Genomic DNA, 24,179 nt, shown 5'->3' with positions numbered 1-24,179 from the left:
AGTTGTATTTGCTTTGTGTAGAGTGGGCTCAGCTACACTATCTGAGGAGAGCGCAGGTCCGTTTAAACCGTTTAACTGTTCGCTTGACCAAATGATAGATCACATTTGACTTAACAATTTGGTTGAACTGAATGTGGCTATAGGTCACTTCAGAGGTTTAATACACCAATTTGGCCAACAGGTGGCATTGTTCCACTTAGTTATGGGGTCAGTATCCATTGGAAGGAGAACGATGTGCTGTTGGGAATGTAATTCTTGGAAACTGCTCTTGCTGCGAGTAGAAGCTGCTGCGAACCTAGCCACTGGAAACGAAAAATAAACGGAATCTAAACCATCGGGAAAAAATGTCTGTCTGTAGCCTACTGTCTAGAAAATAGGCCTATTTAATGACCCCCAGATTCTGCACACGCACGCACGCACGCACGCACACACACATACATACCAGTATAATGAATGTACTATACTTTGAGAACAGGCTAGCCTACGTCGGTCTGACTATGCTAAGTCCTAAAACTGGCAAATAAAAAAAAACAAAAAACAAAACAGGCATTAAAATGTTTGTTGTTTAAAACTTTTTTTTTTTTTTGATTAATTACTCGTTTTTGTAGCCCTTCTCCGAGGCATGTCTCCAGGGTTACCAACCCGTAATGCAGTGCCTCCAGACCGGGTTTAATTAACGGTCCGTCTGACCGCATAGCTCACGTGCGCCTCTCGCGCGCATGGTAACGCTGCAGGGCGCATTGTAATTCCCGGCTCATAAATCCAAACGGAGCCCTGCGCCTTTCTCACGGGCTGCTCACGGAGCTGGAGGAGGTGGACACCGAGCTAATTTACGAGCCTCTCGTTAAATCCGCCAGAATACCTTACGCTGTACTGTCTGGGGGTAAAAAAAAACTTCCACAGACTCCCGTTAGAGTTGAGTATCTCCCTCCACCTGCGGGAAGGTTACTTTCATTAGAATGTATTTGATCAGCAGGACGCCCTTATCCAGAGTGACTTACAGAGCGTAGACATTTTATAAACATTTTATCCATTTAGAGCGCTGGATCTGTTATTGAAGCGGTTCAATTTAAGGACCATGTTCCAGGATACAATTCCAGAGTCTCACCTGGGAATCAAACCTGCAAACTCTGTTACAAACCCAGATGCCCAAAACATTACAGTCTGCCTACCTTTGTCAAACTATTATTAGAGTCATTTTCTCTGTGATATTTAATTACCCCCCCCCCCCCCCCCCCCCCATGATTATGACCCTCATGTCATGAACAGGACAGCTCTTTGCAAACAGATTGTTTATTTCTGATAGGATCAGCCGCAGTAACACTGGAGCCCTGCAGGGGGATATGTGCCCCACATCCCCTGCCGCACGTCTCACCCCTCAAAAAACTCAGCAGGCCAATGAGAACAACCAACTCATCTGCCCAAAAACAACCCTTGAGAACAGGGAGAAAGGGTACCCATGAAGAGCAATGTTTAGCTCTTCAGTGGCCCCACCCCGCAGAAACATACTGCTTTTCAAAACAAGAGAAGAAAAAAAAACCCTTTGAAAATGAATAAAAAATTAATGATTGGATTTTTTTTTTTAGTTCTGGAACGTATGGAGGTTCGATTGCCCTGACTTTATGTCTGAAGGGTTCAAACGGACATTAAAGTGGTCACGTTGATCAAGGCAGTTTGTTCTGGGTACGTCTGTAATCTCAGGGGGAAAAAAACATTGTGCATAGTTTAAACATTAGCAAAGAAATCTGCTTTAAAATTGATTTTTTCCCCCATTCCCAGTTCTGTGGTTCGACAAGGCAATGAAAGGACAACGGTGAACGAGCTGGAAGCTGGATTTGGAAAAATGAAAAAGGGATTTTGCCTGTTGTTTCAAAACAGGGAAATAAAAGCAGGTGTGAGACTCATACTGACATGATGCCCAGAGACTAAGCAATGTCACATAGCAAAGCAACGCAATTACTTTTTGTTTTGTTTTATTTTTAAAGAACACCCTTAACCAGGGCAGAGAAACCACGCTGGCTGTCTGCCCTGAACCTCGCCGACCAGTACCCGAGATCACACAGGCGCCAGGAGTTCCTGCTAAGATATGCTGACCAGAATCAGTGGGCACAGGGCCCTGTCCAAGAGAGGTCAAGAGAGGGCATGTGTTCTCTCCAGAGGAAAGGGAAAACAAAACCGCCAATATATCTCTTCAAATATGAACTATGTTATAGACACGAGACTACATTGCTTGGCATGTTTTTGCTGAGACAGACAGACAGACCGACAGACAGACAGGCGGTCGAAGACAGACCGACAGACAGACAGGCGGTCGAAGCACAGGGATTTCTGTTAGCTCTGAAGCTCAGTTTGGGCACGCTATCCGTGATCGCCTGGGTTTCCGTTTTTATGGGTAAAAAACAAAATGGTAGGAAAGAAGTGGGGTGGGGGGGTGGGGGGGGGGTTGAAAAAAAAGTTGCAAGAAAAAAATGCTCCAGAAAATGCTAAATAAAATTCAGCGAGAAGACACAGAAGATATTTTTCGCCCATTATTTGTGTTTTTTTTGTTATGTCAGTCAGTTTGTCGGTAAACTCGCCATAGGCCTTGTTGGGGGGGGGGGGGGTGGGGGGTGAGTCACATGATGGAGCAGCACTTGCATGGCCGTTTCTCCTTGCCGTTGAGCACCGCCTCCTCGACCTGGGGTTCCGCCCCTTGGTCCGCCCCCTGGTCCGCCCCCTGGTCTGCCCCTGGCCCTGCACCCGCCCCCACCTCCTGACCTCTGACCTCCGCAGCGCTGCCATTGGATGGGGCGGGCTGGTCCTTGGGGGCGCGGTCCTCGATGTGCACCAGCTCGGCCTTCACCGTGCCCTCCAGGCCCAGAATCCTCTTGGTCTCGGCCTCGTCCTCCACGTCCTGGTACCCCATGAACACCATGGAAACTGGGTTTTCCGTCGTGGCCCCGCCCACTACCCCGGGGGCGTCCCCTCCCGCGGGTTTGGACTGCAGGCCCGTGATCTCCTTCCTGGGGGTCTGTACCCCCCCTACAGGGGGCGCCGCTGCCCCCTCCCGTTCCCTAGGTGAGGCCCTGCCCTCAACCGCCATGCCCTCTTTCTCGACCACACCCTCTTTCTCAGCCACGCCCACTTTCTCGGCCACACCCGCAGCGTCCGCCACGTCCGCCTTGTGGATGAGATCCTCCACCTCTGAGGAGCTCAGGAGCCTGACCCCACTCTCCAGGGCGGAGTCCGTCCCACGCATCTCATGCACCACTGAGAGAGAGAGAGAGGGAGAGGGAGGGGGAGGGGAGGGGGAAGGGAGAGGGAGAGGGGGGGAGAGAGAGAGAGAGACAAAGAGAGGGAGAGGGAGGGGGGACAGAGAGAGCGAAGGGGGGTGAGAAGTAGAGAAGGGGGGACAGAAAAGGATGGGAGGGTAGGAGATAGTACGAGGTGAGAGAGAGAGAGAGAGAGAAAGAGAGGGAGGGGAAAAGAAAGGGGGGGAAAGAGTGGGGAGACAAGACAGAGAGAAGGAGTCCAGTGAGGTTCCATTAAAATCATGAATATTCATTCCAATGCGTGACTCCACCCACACACTGACAGTGCTGATGGGGGAGGGGTTAAAAAGCAGATGATTGACAGCGAAAGCGCCCAGTTGCAGGGGGAAAAGCCAGACGGAGCGGGCAGACCAGGCGCGCGAATGGAACTGGGCAATGCGGGAGAAATGTACCAAAGCATTCTGGGCAATCTAGTACTATCTGTCTGACACTCAAGAGGTTTTTATTTCTGTTTCATAGTTATTGATGATGTCATAAATATAAACATCACCAATAAATATGAAACAGAAATAAAAAACAAAGCAGGCCTTCCTTTACAATCAATCATATGATTGTTGTTGTTTTAAACCACTGGTAAAACACCATGGGAAAGGGCTATAATGACCCAGCCTGGTTCAGCTCTACAGTGGGAAAGGGCTATAATGACCCAGCCTGGTTCAGCTCTACAGTGGGAAAGGGCTATAATGAGCCAGCCTGGTTTAGCTCTACAGTGGGAAAGGGCTATAATGAGCCAGCCTGGTTCCAGCTCTGCAGTGGGAAAGGGCTAAAATGAGCCAGCCTGGTTCAGCTCTACAGTGGGAAGGAGCTATAATGAGCCAGCCTGGTTCCAGCTCTGCAGTGGGAAAGGGCTATAATGAGCCAGCCTGGTTCAGCTCTACAGTGGGAAAGGACTATAATGAGCCAGCCTGGTTCAGCTCTACATTGGGAAAGGGCTATAATGAGCCAGCCTGGTTCAGCTCTACAGTGGGAAAGGGCTATAATGAGCCAGCCTGGTTCAGCTCTACAGTGGGAAAGGGCTATAATGAGCCAGCCTGGTTCTAGCTCTACAGTGGGAAAGGGCTATAATGAGCCAGCCTGGTTCCAGCTCTACAGTGGGAAAGGGCTATAATGAGCCAGCCTGGTTCAGCTCTACAGTGGGAAAGGGTTATAATGAGCCAGCCTGGTTCCAGCTCTACAGTGGGAAAGGGCTATAATGAGCCAGCCTGGTTCCAGCTCTACAGTGGGAAAGGGCTATAATGAACCAGCCTGGTTCAGCTGTACAGTAGGAAAGGGCTATAATGAGCCAGCCTGGTTCAGCTCTACAGTGGGAAAGGGCTATAATGAGCCAGCCTGGTTCCAGCTCTACAGTGGGAAAGGGCTATAATGAGCCAGCCTGGTTCAGCTGTACAGTGGGAAAGGGCTATAATGAGCCAGCCTGGTTCAGCTGTACAGTAGGAATAGGCAGTCTGTATTACAGTGCGTATGGATGCTGTGGTCAGTAGGATTAGCCTGCAGTGTGTTACACACATGCTAATGGAATGCTGGCTCTGCTGCAGGGTACCATGCGCAGTTCTGTCTTTAAGAGAAGTGCCATTTTCACACAGAAAATTAAAACCCCAGGTTTGGGAGGCGCCCACTGTGGCAGCGGCGTCAACATTAAAAAGCGTTTTTTCCCCCCGAGAGTGCTCACTGAGTTTTCAAAATTAGAATAAAATAAAAAGAAAATTTTAAAAGATTTTTTTGTGTTTTTGAGCACATTTCAAAAGCTTCTTTTTATCCTGGGTTTGAAAAGATAAAAGAAAGTTGTATGAGGGTTTGGTTCTCAGAATTAGGCGTAAATGATCCGCTGCTTCCTCTGGTCTCAGAAGATGCTTCAGTAAGTAAACTGAGCTGATTGAGGAGCAGACACTTCTCATAAAGCGCAGGCCGGTCTGTCCCAGGCCGGTCTGTAACAGGGCCGGTCTGTCCCAGGCCAGTCTGTCCCAGGCCGGTCTGTGACAGGGCCGGTCTGTCCCGGGACCTGTCTCCCGCCCGTCACCTTTCAGCTCGTCCTCATACACCTTGACGGCCTGGTGTGAGACGTCTTTGGGTAGCATGGTGCTGGTGGACAGAACCTTAGTCTCGCCGGTGAGCCTGTCCATCTCTACGGTGATCTCTACAGAGTACGCGGCTGCAGCGTCAGGGAGAGGAGACGTCAGAACCTCTCCGTCCTTTTCCCTCCCTCTCTCTCTGTCCTCCTCTCTCCTCCCGCTCTCCTCTGCTCCCCCTCTATCACCTCCTGTCCCTCTCTCTCCACCTCTTCCCTCTCTCTTCTTCTCCCTCTCCCTCCCTCTCACTCCCCCTCACCCTCTCTCTTCCCCCTTCCTCCCTCCCTCTCTCTTCTCCCACTCTCCTCCGCTCCTCCTCTCTCCTCCCACTCTCCTCTGCTCCCCTCTCCCTATCTCCCTCTCTCTCTCACTCCTCCTCTCTCCACTGTCCTGCTCTCTCTCCACCTATCCCCCGTCACTCTCTTCCTCTCCCACTGTCTCCTCCTCTCCCCCTCTCCCTCTCTCTTTCTCTCCTTTGGAACACTGCACTTCCTACTTTCACAGCCAGAACTCACACTCATTCTCACTCACTCATTCACTCACTCACTCACTCACTCACACACTCACTCACTCACCCACTCTCACCCACTCACTCACTCACTCACTCACTTGTCTCTCTCACTCACTCACATATATATATATATATATATATATATATATATATATATATATATAGATGCTGTATGATCACCATGGCAATACAGAGATATGGAAAATATATATATACTATATATATTATATCTAAACTATAATTTGAACTACATCTAACCTTATAATATTAAAAGATCAAAGCAAATGAATGTGCAGTAACTGATATATAAATATGATAACTGCCACAGGAAATACAAAGCTCAAGTGAACTTATGGGGTGAACTCACATCCATCAGAGGAAGTGCTGAGTGTGTGTGCGCGTTGTAGTTGTGTGTGTGGGTGTTGTTGCGTGTTTGCCTGTGTGTGTGTGTGTGTGTGCGTGTGTGAGTGTGTGATTGCATGTGTGTATATGTGTGTGTGGTGTGTGTGCACGTTCAGTCTGTTTGTCTGCTTACTATGCAAATTAAATGGTTTCCTTTCAGAAAATAAATCCTCTATAATTATACATATTTGGAAAATTGGCTGTTGCCATGGCAGTGTAGTCAAGCTGCAAAGCTGGGTGATGCTGAAACTTGCGGGCCTCCCGTTGCCACGGCAGCTGAGTGTAGCATGACACTCTCCTCAGGAGCCTAACCTTCATGAACATCTGTGAGACCAGCACTGGTGCCTATGTACTGTATCTCATACACCTCCCTATGTACTGTATCTCATACACCTCCCTATGTACTGTATCTCATACACCTCCCTATGTACTGTATCTCATACACCTCCCTATGTACTGTATCTCATACACCTCCCTATGTACTGTATCTCATACACCTCCCTATGTACTGTATCTCATACACCTCCCTATGTACTGTATCTCATACACCTCCACACACTGATGCCTATGTACTGTATCTCATACACCTCCACACACTGATGCCTATGTACTGTATCTCATACACCTCCACACACTGATGCCTATGTACTGTATCTCATACACCTCCCTATGTACTGTATCTCATACACCTCCCTATGTACTGTATCTCACACACCTCCACACACTGGTGCCTATGTACTGTATCTCATACACCTCCCTATGTACTGTATCTCATACACCTCCCTATGTACTGTATATCTCATCACACCTCCTATGTACTGTATCTCATACACCTCCTATGTACTGTATCTCATACACCTAACTCCTATGTACTGTATCTCATACACCTCCCCTATGTACTGTATCTCATACACCTCCACCACTGTGCCTATGTACTGTATCTCATACACCCTCCTATGTACTGTATCTCATACACCTCACAACTCCTATGTACTGTATCTCAACACCTCCACACACGTGCCTATGTACTGTATCTCAACACCTACACACAACACACACACCCCACACACTATCCTATGTACACCAACACCACACACACACTACCAACGACCACACACACTACACCCAACACCACACCTACACACACGACCATGCTACACCACCACACACCTCCTATGTACTGATCATCACTCACACACACACCAACACATCTCACACACCTCCACACACTGATGCCTATGTACTGTATCTCATACACCTCCACACACACACACACACACACACACACACACACACAACACCACACACACTCACAGCACTACAACACCCACACACACACACACACACACACACACACACACAACACACACACACACACACACACACACACACACACACACACAAGCACACACACACACACCACACACACAGACACCGACACCACAACACACACACAGCACACACACACACACACACAACACAACACACACACACACACACAAACACACACACACAAGCACATACACAAGCAATAACACACACCAACACGTCTAAGTACACACTTACACACTACAGACACTCAACATAACATACACAATTAACGGAAGACATAACCTCACACCAACACTCATATACATACACCCTTACACCACTATGACACCCTACTTGCAGATAGGTGTATGCACATTCTCCTTAAGGTTAGATTACCCACAAATTGAAGATCACCTGGCCCGCGGTGCACCTTCACTCCATGACCGCTAGAGTCCGGCCTGGGACTCACCAAGCGGGGGCTGCTGACCACCTGCACCCCACCACACGGGGGGGGGAGCGGGGGGAGAAAGGAGAAGGAAGGGAGGGGAGACAGAGAGGGAGGGGGAGAGAGAGAGGAGGGAGGGGAGAAGAGAGGGGAGAGGGGGAGGGGAGAAGAGAGGGAGGGAGGGGGAGACAGAGAGGGAGGGAGGGGGAGAAGAGAGGGGGGAGGGGGAAGAGAGGGGAGGGAGGGGGAGAGAGAGGGAGGGAGGGGGAGACAGAGGAGGGAGGGAGGGGGAGAGAGAGAGGGAGGGAGGGGAGACAGAAGAGGAGGAGGGGGAGGAGAGAGGGGGAGGGGGAGAGAGAAGGAGAGGGAGGAGGGGGAGAAGAGAGAGGGGAGGGGGAGGAGAGAGGGGGAAAGAGAGGGAGGGAGGGGGAGACGAGAGAGGGGGGGGGGAGAGATAGAGGGAGGGGGAGAGAGGGAGGGAGGATACAGAGAGAGAGGAAGTGGGGGTGAGAGAGGAGAGGGGAGAAAGGAGAGGAGAGGAGAGGGAGACAGAGAGGGAGGGGGAGGGGGGAAAGAGAGGAGAAGAAGAGGGGAGGGGGAGACAGAGAGGGAGGGGAGGGGAGAGAGAGAGAGGGGAGAAAGAGAGGGAGGGAGAGGGAGACAGAGAGGGAGGGGAGGGGGGAGAGAGAGGGGGAGAAGAGAGGGAGGGAGGGGGAGACAGAGAGGGAGGGGGGAGAGATGAGGGAGGGGGAGAGAGGGAGGGAGGATACAGAGAGAGAGGAAGGAGGGGTGAGAGAGAGGAGAAGGGGTAGAGAGAGTGAAGGATGGGGAGAGAGAGAGGAGAAGGGGGGACAGAGGGAGGGAAAAAGAGAGAGAGGGAGGGGGTAGAGAGAGAGTCAGAGGGAGGGGGAGGGAGGAGAGAGAGCAGGGGGTAGACAGAGATTGAGAGAGAGAATGAGAGGGAGGGGGAGGGAGGAGAGAGAGTGGGGGATAGACAGAGAGAGAGGTGTGAGCGAGAGGAGAGGAGCGAGAAAGTGAGCAGACAGAGAGAAGATGGCTTTTTCTGAACCAGGTTTAAGGAGAGTGGTGCCCCCTTTCTTCCTGGAGGGTCATCCTTTCTTCCAGGCTAAAATGTCTGACGTGTCATATTTCAGACAAACATATGCATATCCTCTCATATAAACTAAAACGAAGGCCCATTCCTCTAAAACACTGTCAATCATGGCTCATGTTTCCCAAACCAACCGTCGTCCATGAATGATACTGCAATGATATGATTTCAGAATCCACAGCGATCAAAACTAAATGTGAAATTACTGTTCAAAGCTTCAGAGCTTCACATGTGGTTTAGCTGCGGAGGAGAGACTGAGAATCAGTGTTTGGATCATTTCCTTCCAAGACTTGGCCTAAATTGATCAGGACAGCAAACAGTATGACAAACTTGCTCCATGACTGACTCACTCCATAACTGACTCACTGGATAACTCACTCACTCCATGACTGACTCACTGGATGACTCACTCACTCCATAACTGACTCACTCCATGACTGACTCACTGGATGACTCACTCACTCCATAACTGACTCACTGGATGACTGACTTGCTCCATAACTGACTCACTGGATGACTCACTCACTCCATAACTGACTCACTGCATGACTGACTTGCTCCAAGGCTGACTCACTGGATGACTGACTCACTCCATAAGTGACTCACTGGATGACTGACTTGCTCCATAACTGACTCACTGGATGACTGACTCACTCCATAACTGACTCACTGGATGACTCACTCACTCCATGACTGACTCGCTCCCACATGCCACAGCCTCAGAGATACGACTCCTACCTGTCACACAGTCTTGCCGATATGAGTCTTACCTTTGACCGAGTCTGTGGGAGTCTGTAAGAGAAGAGGACAGAGACTGTTTAATGACAGCTTTAGAATCCTGAGTCATGAATCACCACGAACGTGCGGCTGGCCAGCAAACGTGCAGTTCCCACGAGCTGCCGACTAGCAGAATGCTATTGCCATGGCGATCTGATGCTAGCAGGATGCTATTGCCATGGAGATCTGATGGACGCAAGCTTGCTGGGGTTGACCCGTCGTGACTCACCACTTTCAGGCCGTCTGCCAGCCTGCCTGGACCCTCCTTGCGGATCTCCACCCGGCCCTCCTTGGTGGAGGTCGCTGACACCCCCGTCTCCAGCTCCTCCAGCTCCTGCTCCAGACTGAGACACACAATAACAGCATCAATAACAACAATGACAACGACAACGACAACGATAACAATAATGATAATGATAACAATGCTGGCTCACCTCAGGATGGCCTTCTCCAGGCCCCGGGTCTTGGCCTCGTCCTCCTGCAGCTGTTTCCGCGCCCCGCCCTCCTCCTGGCCAGCAGAGGGCGCTCCGTCCAGCAGCCATCGCTCGCGCAGAGCTTTAGACTGCAGCAGGCAGCAGGGAATTTCCATGGCAAGTTTAAGAAAGGATGCAAAAAAAGAGAAGAGTATTAGGCTCGGCGAAAAATAATTTTTATTTGCTTTGCAAATTTGTGCACATCGCAATCGATAGTATTCAAAATTGTAGATTCATGTATTCTGCATTTTCCACAATCAGAGAATATTCACAGCAAAGATCCTCAATAAGCAGATTTTGTCATTAAACTATTTTGATTTGGGCTGGTTATATTAGCCTTTATTGCAGGCTGCGCCGAATGCTAGCACGTTAGCTAACAGTGGAGTAACATCTTTTTTTTGTTAAGTGTACTCAGTGAATTAAACAGATTTTTCTAAATTTAATGTATTCTTTTATCTCCTAAACATGACATGAAGAAAGATGCTGTATGTTTACCTTCCAATTGATTATACTGATCATTGGCAAACCATTTAATCAAAAGAAAATGACTGAAAACAAGACCAATAATCAGGGGGAATTTTTTTCTGCCTCAGTTCTCAGTTCAGCAGCAGTCACTGCTTAAAGGAAAGAGATGAAGTCAGCAGTGTGATTCTGAGGGGATTAGATACTCCTATAAACAGAGCAATGATAATGTTACACAGGAAAAATATAAAGAAATTCACCAGCAGGGCTGAGTTGAGCAGAATTAATGACTGCAGTTCGTGCTGAGCCAGACTCCTATACAGCGTCTCCACGGAGACCAGCTGCACCCTACGCCAGCTGAACAACATTGTCGACAGAACGTGATGGGGAAGTGTGCGTGTGTGTGTGTGTGAGTGTGTGTGCGAGTGTGTGTAAGTGTGTGTGTGTGTGTGTGTGTGTGTGTGTGCGAGTGTGTATGTGAGTGAGTGTGTAAGTGTGTGTGTGTGTGAGTGTGTATGTGAGTGGAGTGAGTGTGTGTCTGTGAGTGTGTGTGTGTGTGTGTGTGTGTGATTATGTGTGTGTGTGTGTTTGTGTGTGTGTGAGTGTGTATGTGAGTGAGTGTGTGTGTGTGTGTGTGTGTGTGCGCATACGCATGCAGGTTGGGGGAGTATGTCTTACAGCTTAAGGCTGTAATTGGCTCTGCTTCGATTGGCTCAGCAGTGATTGGCTCTACTGTTATTGGTTATGCTGTGATTGGCTCTCTGTGATTAGCTCTGCTGTGAATGGTTCTCTGTGATAGGCCATGCTGTGATGGGCAGTTCTGTAATTGGCTCTGCTTTAATTGGCTCTGCAGTGATTGGCTCTGCAGTGATTCGCTCGCTTGTGATTGGCTCTGAGGCTCCCGCTCCTCTAACCTTAAGGTGCTGCAGCTGCCTGCGTTCATCCTCCAACTGTCTCTTCTTATTCTCCACCTCCATCTGCCATTTCTTCTTCTCCTTAGATAGAGGGAGGGAGAAAGAGAGAGAGATAGAGAGAGAGAGAGGGAGGGAGGGAGAGAGAGAGCGCAAGAGAGAACGTGCTGTCAGGATTACCCAGATTAGGCCTGTGCATGTCAGTACAGTATGTCTGTGTGTCTCTGCACATGTGGTCACACAGGCGGTACGTAGTGACCTTTGACCTTTGTGCGAGTGTGACTACATTTAGAGCATCAGAGGAGGTGAGTGGAAGTGGAACTCACTGCTATCACCTGCAGCCTCTCCTGCTGGGCCTGTGCCTCTGACATCCTGTGTGAGAGAGAGGGAGAGAAAGAGAGAGAGAGGGAGAGAGAGGGAGAGAGAGAGAGAGAGAGAGAGAGAGAGACGGAGAGAGAGAGAAGAAGAAAGTGGTTGTCCTGTCAATAAAGCACCATTAAATTGAGGGAGAGAGAGAAATGGGCAAGATGGCAAAAAGGCCTCCCCAAATTCTACCCCAGCAGGTAGTGCACCAGGAGACGGGGGGGAAGAGTTTAAGTGTGACACACCCATCTGCAGGCAGTGCACCAGGAGACTGGGGGGAAGAGTTTAAGTGTGACACACCCCTCTGCAGGCAGCGCACCAGGAGACTGGGGGGAAGAGTTTAATAGTAACACCACGGTAACATGCTTCTTTTATCCTATTGTATCTTTAAATCCCTTAATAGTAATTTACCAAAATCTTGTAGATTGAAAAAGTTATTTTGTGCACTAGTATTATTATTATTATTCATAAAAACAAAACCAATTTTCTGGGCCTGTGTCCCTCTAGGAAAGACATGGACTGTAAATTGCCTGGTGATTTTAACAACTGTCCTGTACAGATGAGTTAATTTGATTGATTAATTGATTGGCAGTGGCACTGGCAGCATGGAGGAGCATGTGACCTGGGCGCTGCCTGATCAATGGATCCGCTCCTCAGCCGGGGCAGCGAGAGGCAACAGGGTGCGTTTCCGTGGAAACGCCGCAGGGCGTTGATCCATCACTAGTGACCTCGTCACAGCCCACAGAGGTCAGACTGGAGCTCCAGGGGCCAGACATGGACAGGAAGTGGTGTGTGTGTGTGTGTGTGTGTGTTTGTGCATGCGTGCGTGCGTGCATGCGTGCGAGTGCGTGTGTCTGTGTGAGTGTGTGTGTGAGAGAAAGAGACTGTGTGTGTGTGTGTCTGTGTGAGTGTGTGTGTGTGTGTGTGTGTGTGAGAGAGACTGTGTGTGTGAGTGTGAGTGCGTGTGTATGTGTGTGTGTATGAGAGTGTCCCTACTGGTATGCTTTCTGCTACTCAAGTGAAGGACATCAGACAGCAACTGAAATATCTTTGGGCCCTTACAATGCATTTTATAAATGTGGACCTAAATAAAAAATTAAAATCTGTGTGTGTGAGTGAGGAGAGTGTAAGTGTATGTATGTGTGCACATGGAAGTATGTGTGTGCGAGCGAGAGAGAGAGTGTGTGTGTGTGTGTGTGTGTGTGTGTGTGTGTGTGCACATATCTAAGCACATATTTGTGATCTTAGACAATAAAGGGTTAATTCAATGGGCCTTTGGTTAAATATGGTGGGCTCAGCGATGTGCTTGGCTGCACAGGAGAATATGTCCTCACTTTTTAAAGCAACACAGTCAGTCCACTTGTAAACCTTACCGACAGCTCCATTATAAAGTAAGATGACCCCACAGAATAACCAAACAGGCTAGATGGCTAGTAGCTAAAGTAGGCAAGCGCCAGTTATGCTTATAGATCCAGGTGAATGAAGTTCAGCAACGGTCTTCATGTGAAGATGGGGATCATGTTTAAAGTGAAATATTTGGTAACATCAATCGCACCAAAACACAAAGGCGAAGCCTTGTAGCCTCATCAGCTGTAATTGTGACTGATGAACAGCATGGTGCAGCAACAGCCAATCAGAGGTTTGCGTGAGGCCTGTGCTCCTGCAGTATCATAAAGTAGAAGAGCTGATCTAGGATCAGTTTCACCGTTAAGCTCAAATGGGGAAATGGTTCGTTTGTGAACAGAGGACACCTGCTTCTGTTCTGAGGTGTTTTAATACACGACCAAGTATGTTTGTGAAAGGGAAGCAACCCTCATATATTAAGTGACACTTGTCGTAGCTACATCAACGCAGTAAAAATATGTTTTCATTGTTCATTTAGTTAAAGAAAAATGCGTTCAGATGCGGAATGTTGATTTTTAACCAATTCTAATGGGTATCCTCAACCACACACAAACTCTAGGCTGGGGTGAGCTTTTGCACTTTGTAAATATGTTATATACCGTGTTTTTTCCCCTCTAAATCAAGAACATAAAACGCACCAGACGGTCAGGTCACATAGCTCGCCCTGCACTGCCATATTGGAGCCGTCCCGTCCGCCTACGTCCGCAGAGCCGAAACGAGCGCCGGACTCCCCGCACGTGCGCAGGGGTGGCTCGCACGTCGAGTGCACACAGTACCGTCATCTGGCGGCAGTAGCCGTCGCGAGCAAAACGCAAACCTCTGCAAAAAAGCGACTCCTATCTGCGGCAGAACGTTTTTTCTCCCCTCTCTTCCCCTCGCCGTGAGACAGAGCAACAGCACGAGCTAATGAGTGAACAGATTCAAACCTGCAAAAAAAAAAAAAAAACAACCTTATGGAAACCATCGATCGATAACTAATTACGCATTATATGAATATTAATCCACACCTAACAATACACATTTCTATTAAAGCACATTATCTAACTACACGTGTCTGTTCTCTCCCTGTCTCCGTCTCTCTCTCTCGCGGCCATGCACGCATCCTCGCCTTCCCGGGAACGGCGCACTCATTTCTCTCCGCGCGACAGGAGTCCTCCACATAAATAAGCGCAGTTAACTGCCCGATCAGTTCCAGCGCTGCTGTCCTGTGCAGTGGACATACGCTGGGAGGGGAGGGGTGGGTTCATTTGCAACGTCTGCAGTGTTAAACGCACCGATGGGCATGCTGTGCAAATATTTACCACCTAAATACAAGCGGTGTTCCATCGTATCAAAGTCATGCTGTAGGTGGCTGGCCCGCTTCCAACTCCGAGGACAAGCACGAGAGCCGGGAGTCTTTAATAATGGGGGCGCGTGCACGTGGAACGCTGCAGCGCGCATCTTTTATGTAGGTGAGGCTACGACACGTTACTTAAATCCATTTAAAATAAATCACCAATGATGTAGAACACTGAAAGTCCCGTACTCACTTCTCGACCACTGCGCTCTTCGTCCTTGACTGCGTCTCCTGGTCTTACCGAATATAGATCCCTCTTGGCGCTTTAAAAATATCAGCAGCCTGCTGTATGTATTATAGGCTTATTTCGTGACGTTTTAAATGAAGTTCTATAAACCGCGTCCTCTCTTTTCCCTGGCCCCCACCGCTGTCGGTCGTGGCGGCGAAAGCTGCACTTGCCGTCGCCGGCGTAAAATTTGAAGGGAGCGGTGCTAGCGCTCACAAATCAGGTCCGCGGCGGCGGGCGAAAGCGGCCAGGATGCGGCGTGTGCGCGTGCAGTGCCGACTGCGCCTAGTTCCAAGCTGTCGACATTCCCAGTTCTCCTTTCCCCCGAAGGCCTTTTGTTTTGTGCCCAGCAGAGGATCTGGAGCGCAGAGCCACGCGATGGTAGCAGGACAGGGAGTGAAGCGGGCAGGATACGCCCCCGCCCCCCCCCCCTCCCCTCTCTGGATTTAAAGAGGGGGCTCGTGAGCTGGTGCAGCGACTTTTACATCAGAAAATACCGGTAGTCGGTGACTGTGAGCTTTCAACGGTTTACCTCTAACAATCGCCGCTTTTTTGCTTAAAATAAGTCGTTGTTTGGAGAGCAGGTCTACATTTTTTATTTAATGAAAATTGTGTTAAGGTGAATGACCATTTCATTTTAAATTATGAATGACTAGACGAATGTACTTGAACTTGACCATTTAAATAGAATCGACTGAGATGTTGACATACATCCACTTTGTCGTAAACATTGTCCAAGTTGTCATTTGTAAATGTCATTTGTTGTTTTCCCAAGTTTGGGGGGGCTGTCCCCCGAGATCTTCGTCCATAGGTGTCTATATGCTGTATAATTACTGTGTCCATATTCTCATTAAATAAGAAGCTTGTGCACCTGTAAATAGTAGCATAAATAGTAGGCAAACTAAACGACAGGATGTGAAAGCAATTTTTACAGATGAAAATGGAACAATTGGAGTGGTGCATACCCCCCTCTATTGGTGAGAAGTGACATAGCTCATCTCTGGCCCGGCAACTTTTAATTGCACAGCGGCTCGCTCCAAGTCGCGTGCCGTATTTAGAAAAATGTATCATTTAAACATGTTGAAAGACAAATAACAACACGAGTAAAATCCGGTAAATAATTAACGGCTGCTCTTACCATCAGGACTCACAGCATCACGTGCGAGGGAAAGTGTCCTCTGTTCAGTCGCCGGCGTCGGGGACGTCACCAGCGAGTCACTCAAAAACCTGAAAGATCAGACGAGCTGTATTGTATGTCAAAAATGAGGATTTGCTTTCTTTGACCAGGAAGTTACTAAATTTTCGCTTTCCTTTCCTCCTCTTTTGGTCGCTGTTGTTGCTGATCCGGTAGGTCACTTCGCACCGCCCCCCTCCGTACCTGACTTCCTGCCCCTCTCCTCTTCTTCTAGGGAACGAAGGATAGAGAGGAAATATCCCAGAATGCCCCAGTGTTATGTGATGAATCCCTCGCTCAGACGCTGGATGTGCTCTGGGGAGCACACTCACCGGGTCAAAGGTTAATCCCCCTCTGCACATCGGGGGTTGATTGGATAAATCCAAGCCACTTCAACTAGCGTCTGTTTTACTGTATTTTACACACATTATCAGCGACAGTAGCCTTACCCAGGCCTACACCCAGGGGAGAAGGAGGGAGGGAGGGAGAGAGAGAGGAAAGAGTGTGTCTGTTGGGGAGGGGTGTGTTCGTGTATTGGGGGATGTATGGTTTCGTATGTGTGTGTGAGTGTGTATATTGGGGAGGTGAGTGTGTGTGAGTGTGTTAGCGTGGGTGTGTGTGTGTGCACGTGTGCTTGTTGTGAGTGTGTGCGCGTGTGTGTGAGTTAGTGTGTGTGCATGCGTGTGTTTGTGTGAGTGAGTGTGTGTGCATGCGTGTGTGTGAGTGTGTTAGCGTGTGTGTGGGTTCGTGTGTGTGTGTGTGTGCATGTTGTGAGTGTGTGTGTGCATGTTAGCGTGTGCATGTGTGTGTGTGAGTGTGCGTTAGCGTGTGTATGTGTTTGTGTGCAGATGTGTGTGTGTGTTAGTATGTGTGCTTTGGGACATCTGTTCTCACTGTTTTCCAATCTCCTTGATCTCAGCTTCTGCTCAGAGGCAACACGCATCCTGTGATCTGCAGATAAAGTCTCTCCAGGGGGCGTGTCCACTTCCAGCCACAGCGGCTCTGCTGGTGAATAATCAAATCAGATCAAATCTAAGAATCTCAATCCAGCCGAGGAGTGGAGTCCGCTCCCCGCTGAACTCTGAGCGAAACGCTCGTAGTCAAACAGGCCGATGCCGTCGGAGTCTGTAGACTCAAGACGTACACAAATACAAAACAAACACAAGGCAAATCAAAAGGAGAAGCCTAGGGAAAGCGCAGAGCTGATGATGTTTTTATTCTGAGGAGCTGAAACGCATGTAGCTCCTGTGTAATGCGCTTTAACTGCGCTTGTTAATGCTGTACACCTGTGCGTATCAGCGACTGTGTGCGTATCAGCGACTGTGTGCATATCAGCGCACAGACAGCTTCAGGCTGTGCACACTACAGCAGAGCATGCTAGGAAATCAACCACGCGTCCCACTAATGAACGCATATCTGTTTGTGATTGGATATTTAAACAAGCAGCGCTGACTTGCTCAGGGGTGCAGTGCGGATTCGAACCCGCAATCCCTCAGCGATGAGTAAAGCTGTCGTTTCTCCTCTTTTTCAGTTTTGTGTTACCCCCTCCCCCTTGTTTACTTACAGCAGAGCTTTACTGTTAATAAAATTAGATGTGATTTCCTCTAATGCCTCATTGTCTTGTGCAATTTAGCATGCGGCTAGAGCCTCAGCCCTGTGAACTGTGCAGACTGCAGTTTGCTTCAAATATTTTAAATGAAATGATCAGGTTTAAAGGTTTAAAGAGAAGCCTCAGCAGCCGAACTGGGAGCAGAAAAGAAAAGGACAGGCTTGAGAAATTTACACCACGTCAGTTTCATAATTAGCATATAGCAGTTAGTACCCTGCTGTATATGGTGAGAGTGGTCACATGACCAGTGGTCATGTGACCAGATCTCTGAGGCCCAGTCTGAAGGTCCCAGCGGTACAGCAGGTAGGGACGGTATTAACCAGAGTCAGCTGTGGAAGACTTCCGCCCTCTAACGTAGCTTGTTCAGAAATTAAATAGTCTAAATATAAATTACTAAAACAAAGTAACACTCGTGCCCAGCCCATCCCCCCCACGAGTAATCTCTCAAATTCACAGCCTTTGAGGGCAGTATTATCACTGAAACACAAAAACACACACAACCTTGTTTCTGTACCTGAATTGTTTTTTGTTTGTTTGCTTTTACAGTTGTTTACTGGTAAGAAAAACATAAAACAACCATGTTCACAACTTTACAACTGGACAAAAATAAATAAATAAAAGTAAAAGACTGACACAATAAAAGATCTAAAAGTCCATCTTGCGCCTGTGATTAACGTGAATAAGCATATCATAGACAAGGCTCTTTCTACTAGACAGTCGTATACTTACTTTATACTTTCTCTTTTTTACACGTCTGTACATTTAGCAACAGTTTAAATACAACAATTTAGTTTAAAAGTTATAAACCGCAGTTATAACCTACTTTCGGTTGAACTGGTTGAATAAACAATGTTCCTGTGCTTTATTGGCGTTGTGTCCATATTGACAGTGTCAAATTATTTATTCTGTCACCTACTAATAAACACTATATAGCATTAATAAATCACAGCTCAACAAACAGGTCTTACTGTAAGACATAAACATTAGAATTAAATTCTGATTTCTTAGTTTTGTTTCTTTTATAGCTGAAATTGAGAAGAGGAGGATTTACAGTGATACAGGGAAATGGGAATAGGAGTGTACAGTATAGTATTGGTTTACTGTGCTTAAGACTAACTACGCTGAATTTACATCCAAAAACCACTTTCATTAAAAAACAAATCTGCCATAAAAAACACCGCTATCATTTAAAAACAAGCTTCCTGTATTCACAGTTTCACAGTTCATACCAAAATCCAGCTGAAAAAAAAAGCATTCAAAAACAAAAACACAACAGACATACACACGTGTGTGTGCTCACACAGATACACACACATGAACACACACACACACACATACACACCCTACTGTACTGAAAAATCCTATTTAAAAAAATGGCACTGCCAAAAAAAAATCTCTTTCCTTGGCAATTTGTCCATAAAATACTCCCTGACAAATTAAATAAAAAAAACAAAAAACAAAAAATCTAGAGACAGCCTGTACACCGTAAACAGATGAGCGTGAGTTGGCAACAGGAAGTAGTCCAGGCTGAGAAAGCCGTCGGTCTCGGGTGTGATGGCGGTACGAATGGCGCCATTTTGTCCTGCTGCTGTGTTTGCTTTCTAAATCTCTCCAGCTCTCCCAAATCCCCTCCTCTCTGCTGCTCGGTGTTCTGCAACAGCATTCTTCACTGGCTTTTTCACTCCCCCATCTCCCTCCCTCCCTCCCTCTCTTTCTCCTCCTCTCCTTCTTTCCATCCCCCCTCTCTCTCCCATATTCCCATCTTCCCTCTTTCCCCCCCTCCCTCATTCTCTCTCCCTCTTCCCCCCCCGTATACTTCTGCTGCTCAAGGTGTTTATTGAACCCCGCCCCTCCCACACAGTCAGTGTTAAAATGTTTGATGTTAATACCACAGCACGCCCGTCCGTCCCCCCCCCCCCCCAAAAATATTCTATCGCGATCGTCCCACCATTTCCAAACAGCGATTTCTCAAAGCTGATTGGCTGACCTCTGCGGCAGAGACCCCGCCCGCTCCAGGGTGGCGCCTCTCTCCGCAGACCCCGCCCACTCAAAGCTGGCCGCTCGCGGGCCGATGGCGGGGTGGTGGGGCGTGGCTCCCTGGGCGTGGCCCTCGGGCGGGCGGGGCTCGTAGGCCGGGTCGCAGACGGAGGAGGCGGGCGACAGGCTCTTGGCGGAGCGGAGTTGGTGCACGTCGGCGCTGCTCCCGTTGGCGGAGCCCCTCCACCCCCAGGGGGCGCCGTTGCTGGGCGGGGGCAGGTGCACGACGGGGTGGTGGGGGGCGTGGGCGTTGACGGTGACGATCCCGGACGAGCTGCGCTCGGGGGGGGCGTGGCAGCAGGCCGCCTCGGAGCTGGAGGTGGAGGAGGCGCAGGAGGAGGCGCAGGAGGAGAGCGTTTCGGAGGACCTGGGGGAGAGGGAGACGCGCCCCTGGTGTTTGGACATGGCGATCACCTGCGCCACGCGCGGCTGTCCTGGGGGGCGGAGCGACCCGGGGGTGATCCCAGGCACCCCGCCCACTGCGACCACGCCCGCTGGAGCTCCTCCCACTGCGACCACGCCCACTGGAGCCCCGCCCCCTGTAGCCCCTCCCACCGCAGCCCCACTCCCAGTGACCCCTCCCACCGTAGCCCCGCCCCCTGGCGTCCCACTCTGCTCGGTCATAGACAGCCACTTGGCCCGCATGGTTGTGCTTTTTGGGGACACCGGCGGGGGTCCTGCCGCCTCCTCGGGGATGTGCACCAGCGGCGGGACCACAGGCCGCGGGGTGACGGAGACCCGGGGGGGCGTGGGTACCGTTGCCATGGTCACACCCCCCCAGCTGGCCTGCACAGCGGGGTACAGCGGCGAGGGCGTGGCAGCCCGCTCCCCTGCCTCCTCGAAGCGGCCCTCGTTCCGCTCCCCCCTGTCCGACCCGTGCACGCTGTCGTCCCTCTCTGGCCCTGGCCCCAGCCCCGCCCCCGCCCGCAGCCCCGCCCCCAGCCCCGCCTCCGGCCCCGCCCCCCACAGCTCCAGGGACCGCTGCTTCCACTCGCACATCAGCTGCTGGGAGCGCAGCGAGTCGGGGGGCGGGCCCAGGAAGGTGAGGGGTCGGCGGGCGGGGTCCTCGGGCGGGGCCAGGCCGGGGCAGTTGGCGCGGGGCAGCGTGTTGCTGAAGGTCACCATGGTTTCCTTTCCCATGGGGCTGCGGGGTGCCAGCAGCTCCACGTCCGCACTCGCCCGCTTCAGGCTGCCGAGCGACACCTTCTCCCGCCTGGCCTGCCGGCTCCGAGGCTCCGCCCGCCGCGGCCCCGCCCCCAGAGGCCCCGCCCCCAGGGGCCCCGCCCCCAGCTCCTCGCTGCTCTCAGAGGCGCCGCCCTTGTGGTAGACGGAGTCGTGGCCCCTCTGCGCCAGGGCCCGCAGCCCGTCCTTACGGGGGGACGGCTGCGTGTGGGCGGGGCCGGGCGGGGCCTCCTCGGAAGACTTGAAATTTCCCACCGAATAGAGAGCCTGAAGAAGAAGAAGAGAGAGAGAGAGAGATGGAGGGAGGGAACTGGTGGTCCCACTTTGCCCTGTGGGGCAGAAACATGGAGGAAGAGATGCAGAGACTGGGGCAACAACACAGGGCTCATCAGACCCAATCTACTGGCCTGCACAGCCCACACACAGACGCCCAGACTCATGACATCACAGTAACACCCTGGTAACGAGCACACGGCGACACGTCTCCATAGAGACCACTGCACACCGTGGCCATTCAGCTCTGTGACGGTGCCATTCTGGAATGCTGGGATGTTGCCAGCTCCTGATTGGCTCGCAGTTTATCCTGCCACTTTTGTGCAGTTGGGATAAAATATTCAACGGCTCAATGCTACCACTGCCCTGCAGAAAACAGTACTACTGCTACTGCTACTACTATGAATAATAATAATAATAATAATAATCTGCATGCATTCGTATTCTGGTTTAATGTTCGCAGTGTGATTCGGTGCCCCGGTGTGTTCTGGTTTATGTTCGCTGTGTGATTTGGTGCGCCGGCGTGTTCTGGTTTAATGTTCGCGGTGTGATTTGGTGCGCCGGTGTGTTCTGGTTTATGTTTGCTGTGTGATTCTGTGCACCGGTGTGTTCTGGTTTATGTTCGCGGTGTGATTCGGTGCGCCGGTGTGTTCTGGTTTATGTTCGCGGTGTGATTCGGTGCGCCGGTGTGTTCTGGTTTATGTTCGCGGTGTGATTCGGTGCGCCGGTGTGTTCTGGTTTATGTTCGCGGTGTGATTCGGTTGCGTTGTTCTGGTTATGTTCGCGTGTGTCGGTGCCGTGTTTCTGTTGTTGCGGTGTGATTCGGTGTGTTCTGGTTTATGTTCGCGGTGTGATTCGGTGCGCCGGTGTGTTCTGGCTCGGTGCAGTGCTCACCAGGTAGACGGCGATGCCGGCGCCGATGAGGAACCCGGCGTAGACGTCGGCGGGGTGGCTGTGGTGCTGAGTGATCTGGGTCAGGCCCGTCAGCACCGCCACCATGCAGAACCCAAACACCAGCACCGCCTTCAACAGCTTAGTGCTGTCTGTGATGCAGGAGTTAAAGTACATCTGCAGGAGCACACACACACACACACACACACACACACACAATTTTTTTCCTGTTACGCCGCACTTTATTGGCCAATTAAAGCCGTTATTTACACAGTTAAATCTGCTTTTTGGATCAAATCATTCACTTTTGGATCAAGTTAATCATTTGTTCATGAGTTTCAGAAATCAGAAACCAGCAGACCCTGTGGCTCTCCAGGACCAGGGCTGGAGACCCCAGCAGACCCTGTGGCTCTCCAGGACCAGGGCTGGGGACCCCAGCAGACCCTGTGGCTCTCCAGGACCAAGGCTGGGGACCCCAGCAGACCCTGTGGCTCTCCAGGACCAGGGCTGGGGACCCCTTACACACCTCAAGAGGTAGGATGCCGGGCGATGCATAAGCATCTGGTGTGTCAGGGCATTGCTACCATCTATAACGAATCAGCTGATCTCACATGTGCATGCATCAGAGTTATTAATATCCTCTCTCTCTCTCTCTGCTTCCCCCTCCCTCTCCCCCTCCTTTTCTCTGTCTCTCTGCTCCCCCCTCCCTCTCCCCCTCCTTCTCTCTCTCTCTCCCTCTCCTCTCTCTCTCTCTCTGCCCACCTCCCTCTCCCCCTCCTTTTCTCTCTCTCTCTGCCCCCCTCCCTCTCCCCCTCCTTCTCTCTCTCTCTGCCCCCCTCCCTCTCCCCCTCCTTTTCTCTCTCTCTCTCCCTCTCCTCTCTCTCTCTCGCTGTGTCACTGTGTGATCCACAGCACTTTCAAAAGACCACGCCTGTGAGAACTAGCTCTGTTTCTCAGCAATACAGTCAGATAGAAAGAGAGAGGTGGAGGGAGAGAGAAGAGGGGAAGAGGGAGAGGGGGGCAGAGAAAGTGAGAGAGAGAGAGCAGGGAGGGGGAGAGAGAGAGGGAGGAGGTAGAGAGAAAAAGGGAGACAATGAGAGAGACAGAAAAAGAGAGAGTTCCTTTGATGTGAGAGCTATTTTAAACCAAACCTGATATCCTCAATTATAAATAGCACGTTAGTAGAAGTCTTTGTGAGAAATGGGATAGAATAATAACTGGAATCCATTTGCTTGGGTCGACAGCATAAAGCAAAACTCTTTTTAACGAGCTCCTACAGCCAATAGCACTTTACATTAACATCTGATTAATTTGATTAATTAGCACCGTTAATACAACTAGTTGGCACGTTTGCTGCAGTGGTTGCTCTAATGTACATCACTCTGAGGTTCAGTGAGCATTCATAACACAAGAATAACGAATTTACAACACATGTATAACACACTGAACTTCCGCAGTACATTTAGGATACAATAATCATTCGTAACACATAATTACAGTGATAATATGTTTATACAAACACAGGCAGGGCAAAAGGTGCAAAAGACTGACACATCGTTACATACTGACAACCCTAATCAGTGCTAATTCTGCACAATTTATGCAATGGATCGACATAAAAGCAAAAAGTTGGACAGGCGTATGAATATATAAACTTGCTGAGTCTCTTAATATTAATAAACAGACAGACAGACAGACAGACTTACAGGTGTATGAACAGACAGGCAGACAGACAGATAGATGTACAGACAGACAGACAGATGTACAGACAGACAGAAAGATAGATGTACAGACAGACAGACAAGTACGCGACAGACGTACAGACGAGATGTACAGAACAGAATAGATGTACAGCAGACGAAGACGAGGACAGAGTGACGAACAGAAGATAGATGTACAGACAG

The 24,179-nt window shown here is 49.9% G+C and overlaps 2 protein-coding genes across 4 annotated transcripts in view; both read right to left on the bottom strand.

The window, feature by feature from the left end:
• Window positions 1-2,420: 2,420 nt before the first annotated feature.
• Window positions 2,421-16,681, bottom strand: LOC135258120 (paralemmin-1-like). 3 transcript variants are annotated; one of them, XM_064341377.1, is made up of 7 exons: window positions 16,248-16,680; window positions 12,107-12,152; window positions 11,784-11,864; window positions 10,369-10,496; window positions 10,164-10,278; window positions 9,928-9,949; window positions 2,421-3,249 (listed from the first exon to the last, which is right to left on the bottom strand). In XM_064341377.1, exons 2-7 carry the CDS (start codon window positions 12,149-12,151, stop codon window positions 2,615-2,617), a joined length of 1,026 nt encoding a protein of 341 aa, XP_064197447.1. In that variant the 5' UTR covers window position 12,152; window positions 16,248-16,680; the 3' UTR covers window positions 2,421-2,614. The 3 variants fall into 3 exon arrangements, with proteins under 3 accessions (XP_064197447.1, XP_064197446.1, XP_064197448.1); XM_064341376.1 differs by lacking the exon at window positions 16,248-16,680 and adding an exon at window positions 15,077-15,622; XM_064341378.1 differs by lacking the exon at window positions 12,107-12,152 and having other exon boundaries at window positions 16,248-16,681.
• A 3,139-nt stretch (window positions 16,682-19,820) lies between these two features.
• The window catches only part of LOC135258119 (phospholipid phosphatase-related protein type 3-like), an 11,557-nt gene continuing 7,198 nt past the window's right edge, over window positions 19,821-24,179 (bottom strand). The window contains exons 7-8 of the mRNA XM_064341375.1: window positions 22,279-22,452; window positions 19,821-21,378 (exon numbers count right to left, since the gene is read on the bottom strand). Of these exons, the coding sequence (XP_064197445.1) occupies window positions 19,861-21,378; window positions 22,279-22,452 (1,692 nt within the window). The 3' untranslated portion in view covers window positions 19,821-19,860. The remainder of the gene's footprint in view (window positions 21,379-22,278; window positions 22,453-24,179) is intronic.

Source organism: Anguilla rostrata, chromosome 6, assembly GCF_018555375.3.
Source record: "Anguilla rostrata isolate EN2019 chromosome 6, ASM1855537v3, whole genome shotgun sequence".
NCBI lineage: Eukaryota > Metazoa > Chordata > Actinopteri > Anguilliformes > Anguillidae > Anguilla > Anguilla rostrata.
Note: the sequence above shows the minus strand (reverse complement) of the source record. Positions and strands in the feature narration are given on the sequence as shown.